Source organism: Lytechinus pictus, chromosome 16 (assembly GCF_037042905.1).
Source record: "Lytechinus pictus isolate F3 Inbred chromosome 16, Lp3.0, whole genome shotgun sequence".
Lineage (NCBI taxonomy): Eukaryota > Metazoa > Echinodermata > Echinoidea > Temnopleuroida > Toxopneustidae > Lytechinus > Lytechinus pictus.
The window spans coordinates 27,295,767-27,320,583 of NC_087260.1; the positions used below are offsets into that span (position 1 = coordinate 27,295,767).

The 24,817-nt window shown below is 37.3% G+C and overlaps 3 protein-coding genes across 3 annotated transcripts in view; all 3 read right to left on the reverse strand.

Annotated features, from left to right (window-relative positions):
• Positions 1-1,892: 1,892 nt before the first annotated feature.
• On the reverse strand, positions 1,893-7,247 carry LOC129279706 (somatostatin receptor type 5-like). The gene is made up of 3 exons (XM_054915806.2): positions 6,412-7,247; positions 4,130-4,265; positions 1,893-3,747 (listed from the first exon to the last, which is right to left on the reverse strand). Exons 1-3 carry the CDS (start codon positions 6,862-6,864, stop codon positions 3,134-3,136), a joined length of 1,203 nt encoding a protein of 400 aa, XP_054771781.2. The 5' UTR covers positions 6,865-7,247; the 3' UTR covers positions 1,893-3,133.
• Positions 7,248-9,803: 2,556 nt separating this feature from the next.
• On the reverse strand, positions 9,804-11,679 carry LOC129279438 (uncharacterized). Its single transcript, XM_064110984.1, has 3 exons — positions 11,655-11,679; positions 10,512-10,573; positions 9,804-10,292 (listed from the first exon to the last, which is right to left on the reverse strand). The coding sequence occupies exons 1-3, from the start codon at positions 11,677-11,679 to the stop codon at positions 9,804-9,806; spliced, it is 576 nt and encodes a 191-aa protein (XP_063967054.1).
• Positions 11,680-15,553: 3,874 nt separating this feature from the next.
• Positions 15,554-24,817, reverse strand: part of LOC129278641 (uncharacterized) — a 33,941-nt gene continuing 24,677 nt past the window's right edge. The window contains exons 14-22 of the mRNA XM_054914787.2: positions 24,266-24,784; positions 23,647-23,790; positions 23,236-23,356; positions 22,515-22,630; positions 21,691-21,798; positions 20,323-20,446; positions 19,208-19,465; positions 17,512-17,607; positions 15,554-16,934 (exon numbers count right to left, since the gene is read on the reverse strand). Coding sequence (XP_054770762.2) covers positions 16,693-16,934; positions 17,512-17,607; positions 19,208-19,465; positions 20,323-20,446; positions 21,691-21,798; positions 22,515-22,630; positions 23,236-23,356; positions 23,647-23,790; positions 24,266-24,784 — 1,728 coding nt within the window. The 3' untranslated portion in view covers positions 15,554-16,692. The remainder of the gene's footprint in view (positions 16,935-17,511; positions 17,608-19,207; positions 19,466-20,322; positions 20,447-21,690; positions 21,799-22,514; positions 22,631-23,235; positions 23,357-23,646; positions 23,791-24,265; positions 24,785-24,817) is intronic.

Sequence of the window (24,817 nt, forward strand, 5' to 3'; positions counted from 1 at the left end):
TATATGCTACATTATGTAACACCAAAAATTCCACTCGCTCGCGCTTTGCGCTCGCAATTTTAAAGGGGTCTTAAATACCTTGCTGGTGGCTAGAGGCCTACATCAGGCTTGCTGTATAATTTTCCGAAGTTCATTTACAAACGAACAAATTGATGATTCTAGGTGGTACTGCTGAACCTTGGAAAAAGTGGATTCAGTTTCGGTAAATTTTATTTTTAGCTGTAAAAAAAAACACTGTAACAACTAAGATATACAATTTTAGATGTTTTTTTTTTTTGGGGGGGGAGAAGGGGTCTCCTGATAGTTTGCCTCCTCAAAAAAAATTTAAGGGCATACGAACCAACAGCCTTAACAGCCCCACCTCAAGTCCTCATCCACTCGAGTCGTATTTGCTCATTTGTATTACCCATAATGCAGTACATTATTCTGAGCAGTGCGGTCGAATATTAAAAGGCCCACTGGAATAATAACATAATAATTTACTGTATTCTGTAGTCAACGTCTTTTGGAAAAGTGATTGTTTTTTCTTTAGAATTTACTACTACCATGGTAACCCCCCCCCCCATGACTTTTCTTTTCAAGTAGTGAACAATAGAGAACATTTGAAAGTGGGAGAGAAGAGAGAGAGAGAGAAAGGAAGAGTGTAAAAAGGGGATGTGTGCCGTATAACTCTATACTACCTCTCTTGTCAAAGTGAGTGGAAGATTTATACATTTATGTCGTGTTGCCGCTCCCCCCCCCCTTAAAATACATAATCTTGTCGTCCCTTTATATCTGCCCACATGTAATGCAATACCACGAAAGGTCCTGGGTATATAATTCGTTTCACTTTCTATACTTCCAACAGATCCAACTAATAGATACCAAATTGTTAATTGGATTTCCTTGGTAAACAACTGAGAGATTAGCTTTCCGAATTTTCAATTCCTTTATAATGGTTCAAATATTTTTCATTAAAGAAATAAACATATATGTGTAGCTTGCACATTTTAGAGTGCATTTGAATGCAAAGACGCACACGGTGTTAGGTTGATGGGACTCTGTGAAATGTAAATGGCATTCGGATGTTCCCAAATAAAGCCAGGGTTACTCCAAAACCGAATTCTCCCAAATAAATTCGGACCGATTCTAGCCGAATTCGGCCTAATTCGAATCTTTTCGGTGGATTCGAATTTTCCCGAATCCTTCCTGAATTTTCTCGCATTCGCGGAGGGAGAACAGAATACTCCCGGAACCATCCGAACGTGTATTCGGATGGATTTGCAGCCGATTTGGTTCCGGTGTAACTCTAGCTTAAACCACATGCCCGACATATTTTCAAATGGAGCCCATTGTCGTGCGCCGTTATATTACGAAAACTACGATTGGCCTATAACAGAATCGCCAAAAAATGTTTTGAACCGTTGGCAGTACGATTGCCTCGACTGACCTGATACGATTTTATACGTTCTGATACGATCATTACGATTACTTCACGATTAAGACCACCGTTTCAATCGTGACAGTGTGAACTGGGTATATTGAAAGCAATCAACTTCACGTGTTTCGCTGTCTACTGAAAGGTTATCCCTTGAACAAATTTGTGGAGATCGTAATACTTCCTCCAGCGAAAAACAATCCTCTGCTTTATCGTTCCCACAGTAACCATCGTTAAGGTAGATGTGGAGATGGCCATCTTCAACTTCGAAGTCTTTATCTTTGTTCCCTTCATGCGGCAGGCGCGTAGCCAGGGGGGGCGGTGGGGGCGGTCGCCCCCCCCCCAAAAAAAAAAAAAAAAAACGTCCCCAAAAAGAAAAAAAGAAGGGGAAAAAGAGAGGAGAAAAGGAAAAGGGAAGGGAGGAAAGGGAAGAAAGGTAGCTTTGTGTTTTTTTTTCTTTTTATTCTTTTTTTTTCTCAAAAGAGAAACTCCTTCACTCTTGCTCTAAATTTATATATGAAGTTTGCTTCCGCGCTGCGCGCGGTTAAATGACAATATTGAAGTTCTCCATTGTCTCCCCCACCCTTTCTCTAACCCTGTTTTTCCACCTCAGCTATATGTGTTTCTTGCCAGTTAAAGTTCAAATGTATACATTAGGGCATGGAATTAGAGTAAGGTTAGGTCGAAGTATATGAAGTTATCTTTTTTTTATTGCTCGCGCAACTTCTGGTCGGGTCGGCTCCGGGCGGGTAAAATCTTTATATAAATTTCTGCCGTCACCTCCATTAAGTCAACTTCTCCCGCTTTTCAGCTCATTACTAAACAACCATAATTTGGGGGCAAACAGGTTCCTAATTTAAAAAGAGGAAGGTATAAAATTCGTGTCGTATTAAATAAAAAAGTGCAATATTTTTTATCAAATTCTATTAAACTTCATGTTATTTCCCAGCACATTCATCTCCTGTCCTGTTTTGCGCCCTCAGTTGAAATTTTGAATGACACTTAAGTTTCTTTATAATTCAAAATGAAGCGCTTCAGGATAAGTCAAAGAAATTAGGCATCCTTTTTTATATAATTTCAATAAATTACATAAGTTTCAACTTTTTGCGCACTATTTTCCTTGTAATGAAGTTAAAAAATCTTAGAATTAGAGCCGATGGGGGTATTAGAGACATCTGCATTTGATGAAACGTCCGCCCTTTGAAATTTCAGAGTTTCATTGCTCTGCGCGGGGAGGAATATCTTCCTCCCGGCATATACACTTCATTTCCTCTGTTTTGCGAGTTAAAGATATGCACTGTCGCTAAATTGTTTGTAATCAAATCTGATCTTTCCAAGAGAAGTATTCAATATATCTTTGAGAATACCCTTTTCTCGGGATCCTTTTTGTGGCAAAAAAATTGATAAAACGCTTCAGCTTCCGCGCGGGGTTATTATTATTTTAATTTCCTCCATTGTATTCCTTTTTTGTGCGTTCACAATCACTTTTGAAAACAAGGTTCATGAAAACAAGGTTCAAAATCACAATATAGTCAACAGAATTGGAGCTGATATAGGTACTAGAGACAAGAGAGACGGCTCCTTTTCATTTTAATTTATGAAACACCAAAACCGTCGCGCTTCGCGCGACGGTTGGGGAAACTCCCCCTCCCTGCACCCACCCCCTAGGGAGCGCGCTTCGCGCGCTCTGTAAGTGTTGGCACGCTTCGCGTGCATTTACCGCCCCCTCCAAAATGAAATCCTGGCTACGCGGTTGTCATGCGGTGCAGCATGATCCTTGCTCCCTCTATCTTTTTGTTGGGTCGTGTAGAGAGCGTCCTTTTCTGATTTCCTCATATTGCACTTCTTCGGGCAGAGTAGCTTGTACACATAAGGTCTTAAATCTTGTTGGGTGAGCGCGTAGATTAGAGGATTTATTCCACAGTTCAGATAAACTACTAATAGTGAAGAGTACAACAGTAGATTGCTCACACCAGCGCTCACTTGCGTATGCCCACCTACCGCGATCCATAGAAAAACCGCGAAGAAGTAGCCATAAAGCAATACAAAGGCAAAGACCACTCTGAAGATTGATCTGAATACCCGAATTCGCTGCTTCCATCTTTTTTCTTGCTCTTCCCCGTGTAAATGCTTGGCTGCTGGGTTAAACCAAATGGTCTTTAGAATAGCGACGTACATAATTGTAAGAGCTATTCCAGGAGTTATGAATGCGATTACTGTATATGTGATCATCGCGTTTCTGTTTCTCTGGACGAGGTAATTTCCGAAGATATTCTTGACACCCCCCTCAACATGGCCTATTAACAGGGGAACTATGCACAGCACTGCAACTGAGAACGAAATAAAGAGACAAATTGATATCAGAATCAATCATTTACACCTATAATCCATGTTGCCTTGACATATTTCTACCACTCGATGTTTACGCATATCAATAATTGAATATTAATGGCTTTATATAATATGGTTCACTCAACTCGATCAGTGTTCAAGCACGTCACCAAAAGTAAAATACACCGGGAGTTTTTTTTTTTTTTTTTTTTTTTTTGGGGGGGGGGGGCTGGGGGAGACGCGATACGCCATCCCACCCCCCCCCCACCCCACACACACACACACACACAGGAGAAAATTGTATGTTGCCAAACGACGCTGACAAAAGAAGAAGAAGAAAGTAGAAGAAAAAAGGGGAAAACATAGGATGTTCACACTCACCAATCCATACCAGACAGTTGACAATAATTGCCCCCGTCTTTGTTCGATAGGGTCGCGATCGGAGTGGATAAACGATTGACAGGTATCGATCGAATCCGAGAAGTACCAGTATCGAAAAAGAAGCTACAGATATAAACTGCAATAATAATAAAAAAAAAAACGTTGTTAATCATATAACAAAAATAATGAGTAACCCGGGTTAAGCTATTCGGGTATTCAAAGCTTAAACATGACTGCAGTTTAAACATTAATGTTAATACATTTAGCATGACAATAATGTGTAATAAATGAAGTTACCTTTGATTATATCCTTTCCGATTTGTTGTGAAGGTCCCCAGTCCTTACTGACAATGGCGGTGGATCGCGCTATCAATAACTGGGGTAATATTGTATCACACGTTTGATGATTGTTAGACACTTTTTTGTGTTTTATAATTTTGTAATATTACCTGCAAACGGCTTCCCTTATAAATTGTATTACATACTAAATATATTATCATTTCATTATCAAATTTCCTGAGTTTAATAACCTTTATAACCAGTCCTTATTTCATACGCAATCCTATGTAGAGAAGTTACATTCTATATCACATGAAATTGAGGTGCTGCTATTACGTGATGTCACAAATTGCAGTTTAACGATTTCATTACTTTGACAATTTTCTATGGACTTTCCCAAAATTTTATTAATGTATTTCTCTCATTTTTGTTATTTCATCAAACCAATTGAGGACGGTGAATTCCCCCAACTTTTGTTAGTTTTGCCGACCCAAATGGAACGTTCTCTCCGGAGCCAAATGTAAGGAGTCCCGCTGTCACCATAGAGATATACATTACATGTACATGTATTTGCCAATCAACATTTAGCTCATCAACGTTTTTGTCCGAACATTTGCTTCAAGAGATCTGTATCAATGTTTGAATGTGGAAAAACTTTAGGATCTCAGGTCTGACAAGTTTCCTTGATTATTATTGGCAGAGAGGCATTGTTACCATAGTAACTATCGGATAGAACGTCTGACATAAATTATCCTTTCATGAAACGCTCCCCATACCATGTCTTTCTTTCACAGGATGCTATGTCTGGAAAGCTTACACTGCAAAAACTCTGGTGTTGATTTAACACCAGCCTGGAATCTATATTTGTCCACACCAGAGAAGTGTTAAACAACACCAGTTTCGTTTTGGTCTAACACCAGATAGGTGTTTGTACAACACCAATTAGTATTAAAACAGCATCGGTTTGATTCCAAACTGGTGTTGTTTCAATACGGTGTGTTGGCTCAGTTGGTAGAGCGTCTGTCTCACAACCGGGAGGTCGGGGGTTCATACCCCGGCCGCGTCAGACCAAAAGACGTTAAAAGATGGGAGTTGCTGCTACCCTGTTTGGCGTTCAACGATTAAAGGGATAGAGCCTCGTCGATCTGGCGCAGCACAGCGGCTGCCGGGCCCACGATCAATTGAGCAAAGCAAATTTTCGGAGTATTTCATTTCATGTCTATTTCGAACAATAAAATAAATATGGATGGATATAGATTCCGGGCTGGTGTTAAATCAACACCGGTGTTAAATCAACACCTGAGTTTTTGCAGTGTATGCAACATCTTCATTTGAAAGTGTTAGTGCTCGATCATGGTAATGAAAATTGGGGAAGGTCATGAGAAAAGTTGATGAGATGTGATCTGGCTAATTGCAATTAGGCGTTATTGAATATCCATATATATATATGGTTGCCACATAGACATCAATTCCACCTCCAATTAGTGTACATGGCCCTCAACTTGTAACGCGATAGATTGCTGACGTGTGTAGTGGCAATGACCACAAGTATGTATACAAATTCATTGAAAGATATACGATATGTCCTGATATTGTTACATTAACTTTATTCCTGCTTAATGAAATAAAACATGGATATATCGGAGATAATGACCGTATCTTGACTTGTATGATGAGAAGAAATGGGGAAGGGAAAGAGAATGGAGGGGGGCAGAAGATGGGTAGTGGTAAGGAAAGAAACGTCCGGAGGCGGGTTAAACTTATAAAGGGAAAGAGAGAGTGAGTTGATGGAGATTGTGAGTTGGGGGCGATCAAGAAAATATGCCTATCACTCCCCCCCCTTCCAAAAAGAAGAAAAGGAATTAATATGAAATATGAAATATTTATCCAATAAAGGACTAAAAATGCTTAAGTGGTAAAAAGGAATCGAGAATGGCGGAGGTTACAATAAATGCTCCTGCATATCATGAAATTGATTTTATTATGGATACGTATATACTTACAACTTGGATGAAAAATATGGCCTTGACGACAGAGTCACTGATCTCGAACTGAAAGGTAACCTGGCCGAATGTAAGAAGATTACCACCGCTGACGATGACGAGGTAAAGGATACTAAGAACCGCCATGTGACCAATATAAATGTTTGGTATGGTCCTCAATTTGTTACCGTTGCTAAGGATAATGACGACGAGGAGGATGTTGCTGAAGAGACCGAAGATGATGAGGATGATGCTTATGACGATGAATGCCAAGGTGATATTGCCAATAAAAGCACAGTCCTCGTGGTCAACCACGGTTACCCAGGCGTTCAAACATGATTGATTCATTGCAACTGTCGTTGTGTTCAATTTCATCACTTCGGTGGTCATTTTGGTGATTTTATGACATGGAGTGATGAGGATGTAGACAACGATCGTTGACCACCACTCTAATTTCAACCGTCTAGCGGACATGAATGGGACATGAATACAAAGCTGTTCCAACGCGGTGCTCCTATAACTCCCAGTTAGCTACTCATCATGGAGACGACTGACAAACTTCCGTCGTCAGCCCCTTCTAGTCCCTAACACTGCACTGCATTTCAGAAGGGGTCAGACGGTGAAAAAAAAAGATAATATCAATGACTATTGCAAATGGACCAGTGTAGTGTTAGATAACACCACGACGGTGTTGAATGCAACATCGGCGTGATTCTTTAGGACCACACTGACTGGTGTTAAACCATACACATTGATGGTGTATAGCCAGTCGTTTCTTGGTGTGAATTTGACATGATGTCACTAATTCAGTGCTCGCGTTGTCTTATGCTTTAACCCATACTGCCTTTAAATGGAATGGTTAAGTAAATCCACGAGGTCAGGCTATTCGATTAGGGGGATGACAAAATAAATCACCATCCCCTTACAATAGAAAGGATCCCGGTCTCTTTGCTCCTTTTGTAATGATTCACCCGATACGTTCTTGCATTTGTTTCATTTCCTCGAATTGTGGCAAAAGACGGTTGATTTATACTCAATCAGAAGGAAAAGAATAATATTTTCTTTTCGGATTATGAAAGACTGATGTCCAGGGAGACTCTAGCAGTCTTATCTCGTACACTTTTCTATCGCTAAAAGATTGCATATATCTCTGCAAATTTCAAATTAAGATCCCTGACTTTGCTTGCTTTAAACTTTACTTAATGAGTAACAAAGAAATTGAATACAGCATCGATAAAAAGAAAGGTAAACTTTCCGTTTATTTTCGTAAATAGAGGTTTGATTTTTTATCATTATCTATCTTTACTCTTTATGTACTGTAATAAGTGTATATAATTATTGCTATGTATGGTCGTTATTCTCATGATTTACTTGTAATTTCACGTTGATTATGTTGTTATATTCTAAATAAATACTTCATTTAAGAAAAAACAGGAAACAAATTTACTGCTTGGATATACACCAGAGGATGAAGGTCGGGATGAAAACACAAAACTATCCAAGCATCCCTCTAGCCTGTGCATTCGGCTTCTGATCAGTCTATCGGATGAGTCAATTAAGAGAACATCACTAAATATTTAAAACCAAGAGTATCTCCTCAGTGGCGTAATGAGCCAAAATTTTTAGGGGACTAAATTTGGCGTATTAGGCAAAAACAAAAACATAACAAATTAAAAAGCGAGTGAGCAAAAATGTATATGTTTTTATTACAAATATCTATCTTTGAGAAAAATGTTACATAATATTCAGAAAATTTTGTATTTCACCCTTTTCTATTTTTCCGTGGTCGTATTTTCTTATTGTTATATTTTTTTTTTTTTTTTTTTTATTATTATGAATTTTTTTTTTTTTGGGGGGGGGCAAGCCCCCCTCCCCTTCCAACTGTACGCCATAGTAATCCCTCACTTTATAACTGCTCAGATCACCATGGCACCTGTATGAAAAGCTTGTTAATTAAAGCCATTGATTGTGATATTGGCGACCCGTTCAAATCTGTTTGCAAATGAAATGAATCGATTGTTCTGAGTAAATTTGATTATGCGCCCTTAATGAGCAGAGCCACTTGAGATTAATATCTCCATTCATGAAGATAATGAGTAGAATTACAATTCAGTGCAAATTAGCGTGATGTAATATACGAGTTGCGCGGGCAGTAATTATCAGTTAATTTACCTGTCAAATTTAACTTGAAGAAAAAAGAATAACAATAAACAAACAATGCAAATTAATAAACACAATTCAAAGAGAACGATTTAAATTTCAGTCTCTAGTACCATAACCCTGTATCTAAAAACTGACACGTTTTCCCCGAATCCCACACTTCAAATGCAGCTAATCTGGTCCCTAACAACATTCCTCCCAGATTGAGACGAGGGGCCATTCCTTTTGGAAGAAGGCTTACAAATTTTGAGAGGGGGTTATCTATAGCTCCTTCTAAAGTGAACCCCATGGGCGGAAATTTCTCCCCAAAGGTAGGGGGACCAGGGGAGGATCCAGGATTTTCCCCTAGAAAATTTGACAAGCAAAAAATAAAAGGGGGGTTATCACCCAAAATGTAACGTCATTTCGTTCGTCCAAAATAGATTTGACAAGCAAAAAAAAAAAAAAAAAAGGTTATCACCCAAAATGTAAGGTCATTTCGTCATTTTTGAATGATGTATATTTTCCATCAAAAAAGACCCCAAATAGTAGGGGGACATTTGATATTGTGTCCCCCGTTACGAAATGGTAGGGGGACGCGTCCCCCTGGGATTTTCGCCCATGCACTGAACAATATATATTTTAAGACATTTTCACTCCAGAAGAAACTATAATGCACTCTCAAAAGATGTAAATCCCACTCCCAACGAATAGTCCCTCTTCTCACTCTTGGAGGCGAGTGATTAGAGACCAGATTAGCTCTTTCGCGTTATTTAGAGTGCAGTATCTTGCTGAACCTCGTCATTTCCAACAATCACACAAAATTAACGATAGGTGATATTATGAAGTTCGGGGGAAGCGTAGCATTATATATTATCTTAATGCCTCTAATGATTGCCCATCTCCTAACTGTCCGTTATATCTCTCTTTCACTCATTATCTCTTTGCGTGTGTGTGCCCCCATCTCTCCCTCCGCCCCTCTCCCTCTCTCTCTCTGTCGTTCTTTCTTTCTTTCCCCCTTCCCCTGCCCCTTCTTTGAATTCATTTTCTATCTTCGTCCCTCTATCTAACTTTTCGCAGTCCCCTTCCTATTATCTTACGTACAGTTCTGCTAATCATTTTCAAAGGACAAGCCTAGCACTTTCTTTTGTTTTCATTGTTACTCTTTAAGAAGTTTTCACAGCAAAAACACCAATATTCGATAAGAAAATAAAACCTACAGAATTCCCGGATGGTTTTATTTAAAAGAACAAAGGCATTGAGTGTTTTGAAGTTCAGTATTTCGAGTTCAGTTCGGAAGCGACCTCAGCAATTATTTCATAGAGAAAGATAGTTGCAGCGGATAAAGTATTGTCCATAACCCCGAATTCGACTTTTGACAGTGATATTTCAGGCATGACGTCACTGTTGTCGTCATCGAAGTGATCATCGGTATAATAGTCTGTATCGCTGACAGTTGTGAACGTGTCATCATCGTCATCGCTGGCGATGCTGGACACATCTGTTATGCTATCATTGTCCATTTCATCCATGAATCTTAGAAGACTCGATGTGGTATCTGATAGCAACGATTCGTTATCACCTGCACCTTCAGTCGAGAATTCATTGTGGGACTGACAAGAAGAGCCGTCGACGCTGTCGTCGTCGATATCGACTTGCTTGAAGTTGTTTACCGGATAGTACAAGGTACTTTGTAAGCCATCTTCCGAGCTCCACACTGATGTCGTGTCGCTGTAAGCATCACTGATATTTGTAGAGTGGAACTGTGTATCAATCAATAACATAAAAAATATATAATGTTAAATTGATGAAAGAGTACTTTGAAAATCAGCGAGAGATAATTAAGGAAAAAATTCCCAGAGTCAAATTAGGTCTATACTTTTTAAGAAAAGGTAATTTTCATAACATTCTCATAATCTGGTTGACATGCATTACAGAGAATAGAATTGAAATGGTTATTTTGGCAACAGTGCATGGCTTACCATTTTGAGGGCCTCTGTTGTCAAAGCATTCTTTCGGATGCCATTGCTGTCATCCTCAGTAACTGTAAACAAAGGTAGATTATGTTAAACTTGAATAAAAGTAAATTTATAGCACTAATATTTAAATTGAACTCGGACATTGGTACTTTATTTTAAGTAATAACAGAAAAATTGCACTTCGTTTTAGAAATCTGAATTGAATAATAGTTTAGAATTATCGTTTTGAGCTAACAATAATTTTCTTGTTCATGTCATGTGCGTTTAGGATGGGATCCTGATGAAGAATATTACTCATACCTTGGAGAAAACAGCACAATTTTGTCAAATTCTTTCCCATTCTCTTTCGAAGTCGGGAGAAACATCTTCGCATACGTGAAGATCGGCGAGCCATTCTCTTTGAGAGATCGAAAGACAGGAGCAAAGCAAACGTCTTGATCGCAAGGAGAATTCTTAAAGAATGAACTGTTTAGGTTGCTAATGTCAACGGAAACTTGCGAGTTTCATTGTTACGTATGATGTTTAAAAAAGCAGTTTTATTATCGCGTCCCTCATTGGTCCAAAGTTTACGTCGTTGCGCAATGTTGCTGGACGGGCATTGTTACGTAACTCACTGCGCGTAACACTTTGGAAAATGTTTTGCTATTGGAGGAATGACATGGATCAGTGATTTAACAATGTTTTACTTCTCAGAATTCTGAATAGACTGCACTGGCTATGTCTGGAGCTAGGGAGAAGTAAGAAATCCCCGAAACCATGTCAACAAATGAACGTAAGACAAAAATTTTGACATAAGAAGGTGCGAGAATTTAGAGCACTCTCAGATATCGATTTTTTTAGGAAAAGATCATACTAAACATTCATAATAACTACGTACACCACAAATGTGAAGAGTTTGTCTATACCGCTTGTTAAAATATGTTCTCTTTTTATCATTTTAAAAACAGCAGCAATTTTTTAATTTTTGACAGATTTCTTTTCAATGATCAACATTAGATTTTTTTTATAATCTCAACGTTTTTTTCGCAAAAATCATTTCTTAACCGAGGTTCAACTATGTTTGCTTACCACCCCCCCCCTCACTCTCTCTCTCTCACACACACATAACCCTAACATTCTCTTATTCAGTCTCTCTCTCTCTCTCACCGCGGCACCATTTCTTCTCGTTCATCTCTTTTTTCTTAGCCTGTCATCTGTTCTTTGCGGTTATCCTGAATGCTGCTAGCAATACGCCTGATACACAACGAGACTAATCAGCCACTTTTGGTAGTCTCGCCAAAACAGACGCATCGCTTAATGCTATAGACATACTTGTACCAATTAACCTGACTCCAAACCAAAGTGTCTATGAATGAAATGTAAAAAAATCTCTTGATGGTTTGGACTCAGTTTGGGCAGTGTGACTGTGACACTTCTTTAAAGGGAAAGTTCACACTGAAGAAAAGTTTGTTGTAAAAATAGCAGAAAAAATCATACAAAATATTAGGATGTTAGAGGAAAATCCATTAAAGATTAAGAAAATTATTAGAATTTAAAGTTTTGGATTTGTGACATCATAAACGAGCAGCTGCCACATATGTCATGTAATATAAAAAGCATAAATTTTAATTTTTAATGGTTCGTGATGACTTTTTTTAGTTTTAGTTTTAGAAACGGGTATGAAATGATTTGTCTATTGATATACTAAAAGTACAGTAAAAACCATTTTCAATTTTCTGAGAAAATGACATTTCATTGATTTTTTACCATACGATATATTGGAACGTTGCTTGCACATGACAGAACAAATAATCAAAATTTTAAAACTTTTTTATTCTTTGATGGATTTTTCTCAAACCTTCGCCAATATTTTTAAATTATTTTTTCTGCTATTTTTACAATAAACTTTGTGTCAGGGTAATCTCTCCCCTTAAGCTGAATAGGAATGACAATAGTCTTGCTGTATCAGACTCGTAAAGGCAAGGACAATAGCTACAGCGTCTGCTTAGACTTTGGGCACAGACCCATGGTGTTTTGCAATTCACACTGTGCATAATGCAGAGTCTGAAGTAGTGAGACTAGATTCACTACGTGGCTGGCTCTCAGACAGAGCCTTTGGCATCTAGTCTTCAATTTAGACCTGTTATTGGTTGAAGTGTCAAATATGAGTCTGCGCTTGTAGACTAACTAGAGGCTACCTACAACATTTTCACTTTTACTCCCTAAACACACACCATACCATACATAACATGATACACCAGCACACAGAGATGGTTCCCTTTATCAGCAATGTCTTTAATTGCACAAATTTTTAATGACGATATGCCCTTGCAAAATATATAACAGCTTTTGTAGAGGAATTTTGTAAACTCCTTTACAATATACACAGTCAATAAAGAACAATAGTTTCAATATTCAAATCGACGCCAGTGCAGTCAGCAACACAATGAATTAGCATTGTAAAAGCATACAAATAAAATATCTTAACTTAAAAAAAACATACATGTACTTTATGACAATCTTACTTTCAACGATTTGTGAGACATGTTGGGGAAATTTAAATCTCCCTCAAATATGCAATTAGCGAAGTGGAGATCACAGAAAGCATAGAAAATAATCCGCAAAGAACAAGTTTCATCAAAATAAAATGAAATACATCTACAGCTTCAGCAGGTTATTCCTACAAAACAATGAAAATAGGCATTAATTCCTTCAAAGATTTGTTTTTCTTTCATTCAGTCATTTGTATATATCAATAAACAATAAGTGTTTTTTTTTCATTATTCTTATTTTTCTCTCTTTTCCCCCAAGAACAACAAAAACACTACACACATAATAAAATATGTGTTAAGGGAGTGGCCAAGTAACATAATAGCCCACATTATTTGGTAAGATAGTTCAAGTTAACTACTAGTATATAATTACACATTGTCCCATATAAATGTATAGGGTTACTCTTCATCCAATATAACATCAGAATCTATTATTTTCTCATTTTTAAAGGACAAGTCCACCCCAGCAGATAGTTGATTTGAATAAACAGAGAAAAATCCAACAAGCATAACACTGTAAAATTCATAGTCTGGTTATTTCTAAGGCATTTAATGATAAAAATTGTACTTATCTTAGCGTAGCCTAACACACATCTATTATTAACCCAGTCATCGGATTCAACAAGTCTTTATCGCATATTACAAGGTATACTCATCTTCGACTCCCTGGAGTGTTCCAGCCAGTCAACATTAAGGCCCACACAATACTGGACAAGCTACAATTTCTTTCACATCCTTCCATTTGCCCATGGTGTGTGGTTTAACGCCTTCCAAAAGGATGTTAGGCCGCAGCGGGATTTGAACACACGACCCACTCAATTACAAGGCGAGAGTCAAAACGACCACATCACAGCTCTTTCACTTTCTCCGTTACCAAAAAGTCAAGGCTCTATTTATAATATGACTTATACAAAATCACAGTTTAACTGTCAAAAATGTTACCAATGATGAACTGCTCTGTAAATTGTTCAATCTACTTTTTACATTAGAGAAAAAACTGAGAAAGAAATATCACTTTGTTTTTCTGTTTTTTTTCTCCAATAAAACAAATCAAATAATGCATATCATGGTTTTGTAACCTTATCAAATACCATATGTAACATCATTTTTAAATCAATCAATCAATCACCATAAATAAATAAGAACATCAGTTTCCAATGTTTATATAAAAATACATTTTATATGAATTTTTGTTCAACTTTGGCAAGCAATCACTGTTGCCAAATATATCTTGATTTTGAAATGTTTACCACTTTGAGTAAGGCACTCACAAACAAACAGGACCCTTCTGAATTAGATACTTATCACAGAAGCTTTAAAATTTGACAGATATCCTCATTTTATGAAAAACTTCAACATACATACTTCATTAGTATGTAAATTCGTAAAAGGATATTGTTTAGCTGTCATCAAATTATTTTCTTTCCGGAAAATGACGTTTCAATATTTTACTTGTACACATAAATGAACAATTTAAACACATCATAAAAAGACAATATCATTACATTTTATAAAAGATTAAATGGGTGTTCGGTTGGTGTGTAAAAGTTCTGTGGCACAGGTGAATGAATGGTAAGGATGGGATATACATATTCTGTGGAGTCACCTATTAATTACACTGAGAAAACATCATTCATGAATAAAACCACCAGTAAACCAGGGAAAAATTTACATGGGGTTGGGGCGATTTAACCCCCGGAATTCTCAAAAGAGCCCTGGAAACTAAAAAAAAAAAATTAATTAAAAAGGGGGAGCACTGGAAATCCCCATTCATTGTAATATTTAAGCTTATCCAAAATTGCAGATTAAGGCAGTAAGCTGTGACATAAAGCCCCCCCCCCCCCTCAAAAAAAAAAAAAAAAAAAAAAAAAAACATAAATAAATGTATAAAATATATAAATGAACAAATAAATAAATGGAATAAATACGTTGAAAAAAAAAAAATTTTGCCTGCAGTAAACTGATGTGTACAACCCAGCATGCACAATAAGTAGTTGGCATCATTCATATTTCAAGTGGGCTAATTGAAAACAAGTTTCACTGGAAATCCCCATTCATCACAATGTTAAAGCTTCTCTAAAATTGCAGATTTAGGCAGTAGGCTAAAAAAAAAAAAATAATAATAACAATAAAAAATGAATAAATAAATGAATAAATAAAACAAACAAATAAATAAATTAAATAGATAGATAAATTAAAAAAAATATTTTTGCCCGCAGTAAACTGATGTGTGCACAATAAGTAGTTTATATAATTCATATTTCAAGTGGGCTAATTGGGACGAGTTTCATTTGGGGTCAATTTGACCATGCCTACCCCCAACTTAGGCATAATTTCTAAAGTTTTAACTGTGAAATGCATTCAATTTTGCGAGAATTGGATATCTTTGCTTCAACGTCAACACACACCTAAATTACTCGAACTACAACACCAACAATAAACCATCATCATAATCCAATCCATCTCTGAACATGTTATACCTTTAAATGAAGTGCTTTTGAATATACAATAGTATCTTGATAAAATATATGTATTTGTAAGTATGCAAACAAAACAATCCCTTACAGGAAATTGCTAGAAACTTATTTGTATTTGATTACACCTTCACAATTGGCAGATCAATTCTATATCAAGAAAATCAATGAATACCTCCTACGACAAGAACACCAGCAAATCGATAGCATGCATTAAGATTGATCTAGGGACCTAAAATTTACTTGTAATTGATAAGCTTTTAATAACAACCCTTAAAGTATTTAGTCATAAGAAATTAGAAAATAAGACAGCAGAGAATCAGATATTTTCTGTAAAAAGGGAAATCAAAGTGTCATTCATTAATCACTTGCAGCATGTAGACCCTGATCTGAGTTCTTTTAACACAATTACAATGAATGATCAGTCCTGCATGTATGTCAAAATGTAATACAAAAATTGCATGTTGGCATGGTGGTGAGTGAATGCTAAAAAAAGAAGGATGCCTATGTATAAATCTTTTACTTATGCCACTACTACAAAAAGTTTATTTTCTAAAAATCACATGATTTTTTTTCACAAATCCACTCACCAGCAATTCGGTAATATTTCTACAACTTTTTTTTCCTTGGCACATCCATAATTTGTATTTGCGAGACACCATCTATCTCTTCAACTGCAAAAGTAATATGAAAAATTTATATAGCACCAATACAGCCCAGTATCATTCATCAATGACTACCTGGACTTCTTGAATCTCACCAGGGGCACGTAACACAAAGGTTAGCTTTTGATCGTAGGCTTGATTTTTGCGATTAATTACACATTGTAGTCAATGCAATCTATCATTACAAAATGTTCTACGATCATTGCTAAGCTTTGTGTTAAGGGTCCCAGGATGTTATAGAAGATATTTAATATTTCTTTACCACCTAATCTTTCCTCTTCTTGATCTTTCTAATATCTCTGGTCAACCAACATTGTCTCAACTCGGTAGTTTTCTACAAGGGTTGTTAATACTGATTTCGCCACATTCATCCAATGTCATTTAACCTTTTCATGAGGTAAATCTTTCTCATTTCCCGCTGGAACCATGGTATTGGTCCGAGTCATCTGAAGTCGTCCGTTTTCTACCAAGTTTGTAGACACATTCTCAATTTGTAATGAATATTCAATCATTTTCATTTCATCTCTTCACTAACCGATTCTTTCTCTTCTTGACCTTCATCACCCTCAGGTTGACCCTCGTTGTCTGGACTCTGTAGTTTTCTACCGAGGTTGTTGATGCGATCTGCCAGTTTCTCCGGGACAGCGTTGACGGCCTTGGCGACCCACTGACGAAGCACCTGGGATGCAACCTCCTGCTGGCTTGGTGATAGGTCATAGATAGACTGAGCTGTGTAGAGCTGCATGGGCCATGGAACTAAAGAATCAAGAGAACAAGATTACAACCCAATCAGAAAAAGAAAATACAGTAGGACCCGTATATAAAGACCACTCAAAATAGAGGCAAAAATAAGTGGTCTTTATGAGCAAGTGTTCTTTCCCACAGATTGCTTTACTACATACTTCATTAGAGAATTCTATTCAAAGGCTAGCAAATTTGTTGCCTTTATAGATGGGTAATCCTTCTGTAGAGATTGTTACTAAAGCTAGATATTATGACGTAATTATATCATGTTCACTAGTAGACATTCAATTCAATTCAATTCAAGGTTTATTAAAAACATGAGTCGCAGCCAAATGGCTGAATTGGTCATGTATACAAAGTACACACAATTAAAAGACTCATTACATACTTCAAACATTAGAAAACAGTAACATTTGTAAAAACTGAAATGTGCATGCATGCAAATTGAACATTCCATATTGAAGCACCCCCTCTATCTCAAGGTTGAGGGGAAAGCATCAAAGTTTATACAAACACCATTCCCATCATATCCACCACACTATCTTATGTCCCTGATTGATAATAAAATGTGAGCTATGTCTTGACTTACTGGTTTCCGATGGCTGCTTTAACACGGCTATCAACATCTTGAGAAGCTGTTCAACAGACTGGGTGTTGATTGATAGACCAATCTGACCAACATTGCCTGGAATACATGAAATTGGGGAGGGGGAGGGGGGTAAAGCACGACTTTATTACTCATGATTTTACAATGCATGCAGCAACATCAATGTTCATTATTCATGAGAGGCTTGTAGGTCGACCACCATTTCCTAAGACAAACAAGATAGCATGGGCTGTGAATGAAACCTAACAATCCAAAGATATATTTAACTTTAAAAAAAAAATGGATTCAGGGCATGGGGATAAAGATTGATCAGTAGGACTAAGAGTAGGATTCCAGGAAAATTTAGTGTTAACTTGAGAATTGTGATCACTTTGAAAGAGAAATGCTGTGATTTATGTATGGTGTTGAGTACGCTGTTGTCGACCAATCTCTGGGATGACACCAATGAGTGACGTCATAATATGTGTGCAATTTGTATACATGTATTATTTATTTAAAATCGTGAATTCTACCAACATTGACTAGTGTACATACAAAAGTAACAATTTTTAAGTTCTAGAATTTCCATAATAACACTTATATCATATACAGACAAATTTGCCAAAGTTGCTTTAGATCAGCCAGATGACACAGCTTTGAATTTTAAGGCAAAAAGTACATAAAAGTTGAATCATTTTGATTCAATTATCTATTTACATGTACAGTATATATCAATTCTTTTAGTCATAGTAAACAAACAATTAAAATATTTAGTACAATACAGACATTTTCAACATTATCATTCATGTTTAACCCTAAATAGACTGGGCTATTTCGATGCCTAAGAAGACTGGGGGGGGGGGGGGCTGATTCAGCCCCCCCCCCTATGATCTCGGCCGTCGACCACGCGATCGCGACGAAAATTGGCACGTGCATTACCCACGGCATAATCTCCAAAACTGTAGGATCAAATTTTCCGAAAAATCTCATAATTCATTAATTATGCTAATTTATGCATAATATCAAAGATTTGCTCTAATTAACTAAATAAGGCTTCTAAACTGCTAATTTTTCATTCACAGACCCTTTGAAGGATTCTGATCAAATGCACTTTAAAAAGAATTCAATATCACAATTCTTCTCTTATGTATTTATTGTTTTTAAAATTTCTTATGTATTTCCTTGTTTTTCGACTTTTTGTTTTTTTATTGTTTTTTCAATGGAAATCGTCCGCTACTTTATTTTGACCATAAACAAGGTGAAATTAATTGAGTTTGATCAGTAAAATTGAAAATAATGATACATTTATGAATTTTGGCTAAAAACACAATTTGCATTGGATTTGTACACAAATTCACGTTTTTGAGCGATTTCGGGTCGACATGCACTTACAAAATGTTGCGTAATTTCTGAACCACGTACCCGGGCGTCGCAAATTTGGTCTCAAAAGCAAGACTTAAAAGAAAAAAGTCATGGAACGGCGCGGCGCCAGCTTTTCGCGTTACAGATTAATCGCGAAAAATGTCGAGGGGGGGGGCTGAATCAGCCCCCCCCAGTCTTTCTAGGGTTAAGCATGACTGAGCAAAGAACCATTTGTCGGAGGAAAACAGCTTCATCCAATATGTGGTGGATGCATATCAAACACATGCATGCAGCTTAGAGAATGAGAAAAACAAGAATTTAATTGCTATAAACTTACCAATAACTTTCATTACAGCACAAGCACTGGCCAAAGAAGTCATTGATTGCCCTGCTAGACTCCCTTCACCAGGTGTTCCATCCCCTTTCTTCTCAGCACTGCCCTTGGATAGACTCTTGCTCCAGTCTTTTAGAACAGGCCAAAGTTTTTCAATGATGAGCTTGTTGTTTGTCCACTCCCAGCCTTGACAAGAGGCTAGGAGCTCAACGGCCTTAATCGTTTCAAAGCACTTGTTTCCTAGAAGGATCTTTGTGTTATCTGCATATTGAGAACAATACAAGTTAGAGAAAAAAAGACTTGTGAAGTGTACTCAAAGGCAATATGTATGTTAGCTCAATGCAAACCATTTTTGAAAACTTTGATTAATATCTATTTCAATCAATTGGATCAAACGTGTTTACACTTTTTCCTTATAGAGAAATAAATAACCGTATTGTTCAATGAATAGCTATAATGATCTTGTCAATCTGTATTAAGTATAAGTATTTATCAATTGCCCATCAAACAGAAATTTAATATGTTTACGTGTCAGTGTGAAATAAAGCAGCATGATTATAGAAAACATATTGTTTGAAATTTTAAGTAACAATAATACAGAATTAGCATGAAGGATACCAAGACTTCAATAACAGGTAACATCTGAGCAGGTATCTGTTTTAATGTATTTATGATTCCATTTTTTTTTTTTTGTTCTCATATTTTGTAAATAATTTTGTGTTTATTGTTTGTTGATTTGTATGATACTTTGATTTGTATTATACACTACCAGTCGCCGTCTTTGGCTCACTGCTACACTGTGAAGGCGGGGAACAATAGATTCGGTCCACTAGATCTGTTGTTCTCTGCTTTTATAGCGCAGCGGTGGGTTGCGGAGGGCTGACTGGTGGTGTACTCGTTTGTTTATTATATGTATTGTTGAATTGTTATATACGGACATGCTGAAAAACAGCTTGTTAGCTGATCGCATGTTTTTTATCTCTACCGTATTTAAATAAATAAATGAAATAAAAATGAAATGTAAATGAGACAGTAATGTTAAAAAAAAATTGAATATAATTCAATTCAGTATTTATTAATGGTGCAAGCATTCAAGTAGTATTCAGCATTGAACTTACTTCTTTGGAATGTTGCTATGTTGGGATCCTTCAGCAAGCCTATGAGCCAAGCAGCATGAGCATCTCCCTTTGACTCCCAGGCCATAGGGTTCCACTTGCACAGATGAGAGAAACACTTAATAATCTGAGGAAAATAATTTACACATTTGTTTATTATGTTTATTTAATCATTTATCATTTACTCAGCACTTCAAACACATTCAAGTATTAAGTTACCAAATCAATATAAATACATACCAGAAAATTACACAGATCATCATATAAATGCAATATTCAGAAGCAGTCTATCCGATTCACAAAGGTGGTGTCAATTGTACCATGGTAAAAAAACAGGTTGAACAACAATTTCTCTGGCTCCAATTGCTCCAGGCTTTATTTCGTTGAAGATAAAGGGTTAAGGCCTGGTCCCACTGGCCAAAGGACACAAAACGTATTCATAACGGATACAGCGGACAAGCAAAATTTGGGGGTGGTTCCGTTTTCATCCGCTCCAGACAATGGACAAAATAGGTGAACAATGAACTCGCAGTGGACAGATGCAATTAAGATAATAATAATGTCATATTTTACCCAGGGTAGCCATTTCAGTTCCAAAAAACTGTTCTCCCAGCAGGCCATGCTTACATGATTCCATTATTACTACGGCTACCTTGATCGGGCGCTTCAGCATTCGAGGAATTCCTTTCTACCGGGTAAGCCATTCACCTCACCTGGGTCGAGTGCAGCACGATGTGGGTAAATCTCTCGCTGAAGGAAAACGCGCCATGGCTGGGAATCAAACCCATGTCCCTCAGATTGAAAGACGAGGGTCGTAACCACTACACCGAGATGCCCCCATATGATTGCAAATCTTTTCTTGCAACACCCGTTACAACTCAAGACATGCTTCATGCAATCTAGCTCATACATGTACTCCATGCCAAGGAAACAAATAAAGTAAAACCTGTGCTAGCAACCACCTCCACATTGCCTACAGTAACCACTAAAGCCAAATAAAGTCGATTCCCATGGAGGCAAATGAATTGTCCAAAAGTGTCACCCGTCTTTACAGGCCACATTGTATGTATCCCCTAGGTGGTCATTACATATAGGTTTCACTATACAGTCATTCAATGGATGTTGTTTTGATATGCAACAAAATATAACAGAGTCTGACTGACTACCATGCTTTTGACTTTTGGGCTGATCAAAAGTCCCTGATTTTTCCCTCATTTGAGGCATTTTTCCCTGATTTGAGGAATTTTGTTATCAAATTCCCTGATTTTTCCCTGACTGGAAAAAAGTAAAATAATTTTCCCTGATGCTATAGTTTTCTGTTTCCCTTGGGCTGTCATTATAGACAGGTTTCACTATTATTTTTCAACATACCTTCTCAGCTGTTTCCCTAATGAAGGAAGTGGTTCCCTTCAGGTCAGAATGAAGTTGGTGCATTACAATGATTTCCATTGTGGACATGAGAGGCTGAACAACACCATCCTACAAAACAAAAATAAAATAATGAAAGTCACTGCCATACGAAAGCTCTTTTTCTAAGTTTTCAGTCCATGTGAGGTTGAGAGCAGAAGAGAGGTTGCAGAATTGCAGCTATGCATAGGTAAATTCTGTATGTTATTAAAATGCCATGATTCAAGTTTTCTTCACATTATCATCATCATCAATAATACCACCATTAGCATCACCATCACCACTACCACTATAACTTCAAACATCATCTTTTCACTGCCATCAAGACAAGGACTACAACCACAATCATCACCATTACTACAACCATCATCACCATCACCACCACCACCACCAATACCAATACCACCAACATTATCTTCATCATCATCATCACCATCACAACTACCACCACTAATATCATCACAACCATCACCACCACCACTACTGCCACCATCACCATCACAAATACCACCACAAACGTCATCACAACCACCACTACCACCACCACCACCATCACCATCACAACTAACACCACTACTATCATTACAACCACCACCACTATTGCCACCATCACCATCACAACTACCACCACTACCTTCATCACAACCACCACCATCACAATCCTCATTATCACTATCATCATCACCATGATAATGATGATGATAATGATGATGGTAAGGATGATGACCACCATAATAACCACCACCACTACCATCACCACCATCATCCTCATCGTCACCACACCATACCTTCTTCTTGAGAATGCTTGGCCAGACTGCAGCTATGGCCAGTAGTAGATGGTAGCCATTGGGTAGATTTTCCCTGATGATATCGTAACACAGTACTCTGGCTCGGCCTATCCAGTCTGTGTTATCAATCAAAAATACATTGAGAACAAAATAAAGCAGTGAACTGGTAATGCATATAGACCAGATTATGCTGTAGTAGGTTTTATGTTCATTTCTTTTTTCAATATTCGCATAGTTAAAAAAAGTACATGCACCTCGACACACATTCTGATCACCCAGTACTATTCACATCACAGATTTCATGGTATGACTCTGAATTCAAAATAAATTCCAAAATAATTGATAAGACTAGATATTAGCTCAAAAATATCAGGCATTCATAAATTTGTAAACCAGTTATTGAATATAACATTGAACATCTACATTTCACAAAGTTTATTGATATATCTTAAGGTATACTCTTTTGGGTGGTCATTTTCAGGACCAACACATGTCCACATAAAAACACATGGTGTACCGTGAAACAACTACACTATTCTTCTTTGCCATGGAAACTTTAAGAAGTTACAGGGCAAGTCTTTTCAATAATAAATTTACACATATCCTTTCAGCTTTGATTGATCAGCAATCCTACAAGTCAATAAATATAAATACATAACTGTGGACTTGTTTCTTTGTACTTCAAAAAAAATATATACATATAATTGACAGTCATTTTTACCTGAATCTCTACAAATAGCAGCAAACAGTCGGCTGAACGTCAGAGTCCGGCTTAGGTCAACACCTTCCTGGCTTGCTAATCTTTGCCCAAGTTCGCTCAGCAGTAAATGCATCACATTTCTCTGTGGATAATAAAAATGGATAAAGAAACGTCAAAATATGGAATTCGACTGCATTGTGGCTCTTATGGCAACATTCCATGTACAAGGTAATCCTGGAACATGAAAAGATGGTGTGTTTAAGTGATTTAGAAGCAAATGATACTGAAACATGCTGGAGTGGTTTGTGTAAAAGTCACCACTCGGTATGATATGATATATCGGTGCATTCCACAAACATGGTTACATTTCTCTTAATTTCCAGGAACAAACAATTCATGGATGGATGGATGGATGGAGAGATTAGTACTCACTTTTCTCTTTTCTTTGGTCCATAAGAAGATGGTCTTTGAAATCTGTTCTTCATGTGAAGATATCACCGGCTGTGCTGACGTGTTACCCACGATGCACTTGGCATAAATTGCAGGAAAAAGGTTCACATTGTTCTGCTCTAAGAACTATTTAAATTGGATGAATCAGAAAGGGAAGGTTAACAAAGGATTAGAAGGAAAAGCAAAGATCAAAGAAAATATGAGTGAAGGGTGGATATAGGATATTTTTTAGAAGTGTGTTCTATTACCAATATATTTTGCCATTTCTGACTGGTAAAAATATTCAACTTTATTTTTATTTATGAATAGGGAAGATGGGAATTTTGCTGTTCGTAATTACAGAATACATGATTTCAAGCACTGGTGACTCTCTCTTGTGCTACAGCCCCTACATGTATGTTACTGACTCAACACCAAAGAATATATTCCAATCATGCACAAAGTCATGCATAACTATGATACCAAACGGCTTTATGAAACACTCACCAGGTGTTACTTCAACTAAATGAGTAATGACAGTCATCCAGTGAAAGAAAAAAAAATAAATTCTACTCTTTTCTGTTTTTTGCAATGGTACAAACTTTTCAATTTGAAGAATTACCTCAATGATGCATTCACAGATGGTAAAGACCGATTCCTTTGGGCTATGTTCTCTAATCAGACGAAGGACATCATGTAGATGAAGCTTCTTCTGGGTCTTGATTTGGTGAGGAGTAACAGGACCAGGAGCCCAGGACTGGTTTGGTCTTTTGAATGAAGCCTTGGCTTGGACCTTCTCTGAGGCTACATCCTGAAGTGGGGTCTGGTCTGTGACTGCCAGTGACTTTGAAGATTCAACACGCGTTGTGGAGCATGCAGTCTTGTCAAGATCTTGGGTGTGGTTTATAGGTTCTTGTCCAGTTTCTGGTCCGGTTCCAGGTCCAGAGGTTTTGAAGGGTACTTGGAGTGGAGCTGAGACAGGAGGCTTTTGTTTAGAAGCAGGAACAAACCGTGGGAAAACCTGTTCTTTGTTTCTTGGGGCCTGGTCCTTGCCCTGGACTGACTGCTGGGCCAGAGCATGAGTGGCTGGTAAGGGTGGTTCACTAGGTACCTTAAACTTGGCTTGGGTTTCACCAGACTCCTTGGGTTAATAAAAGAATATGGGATTTAGAAA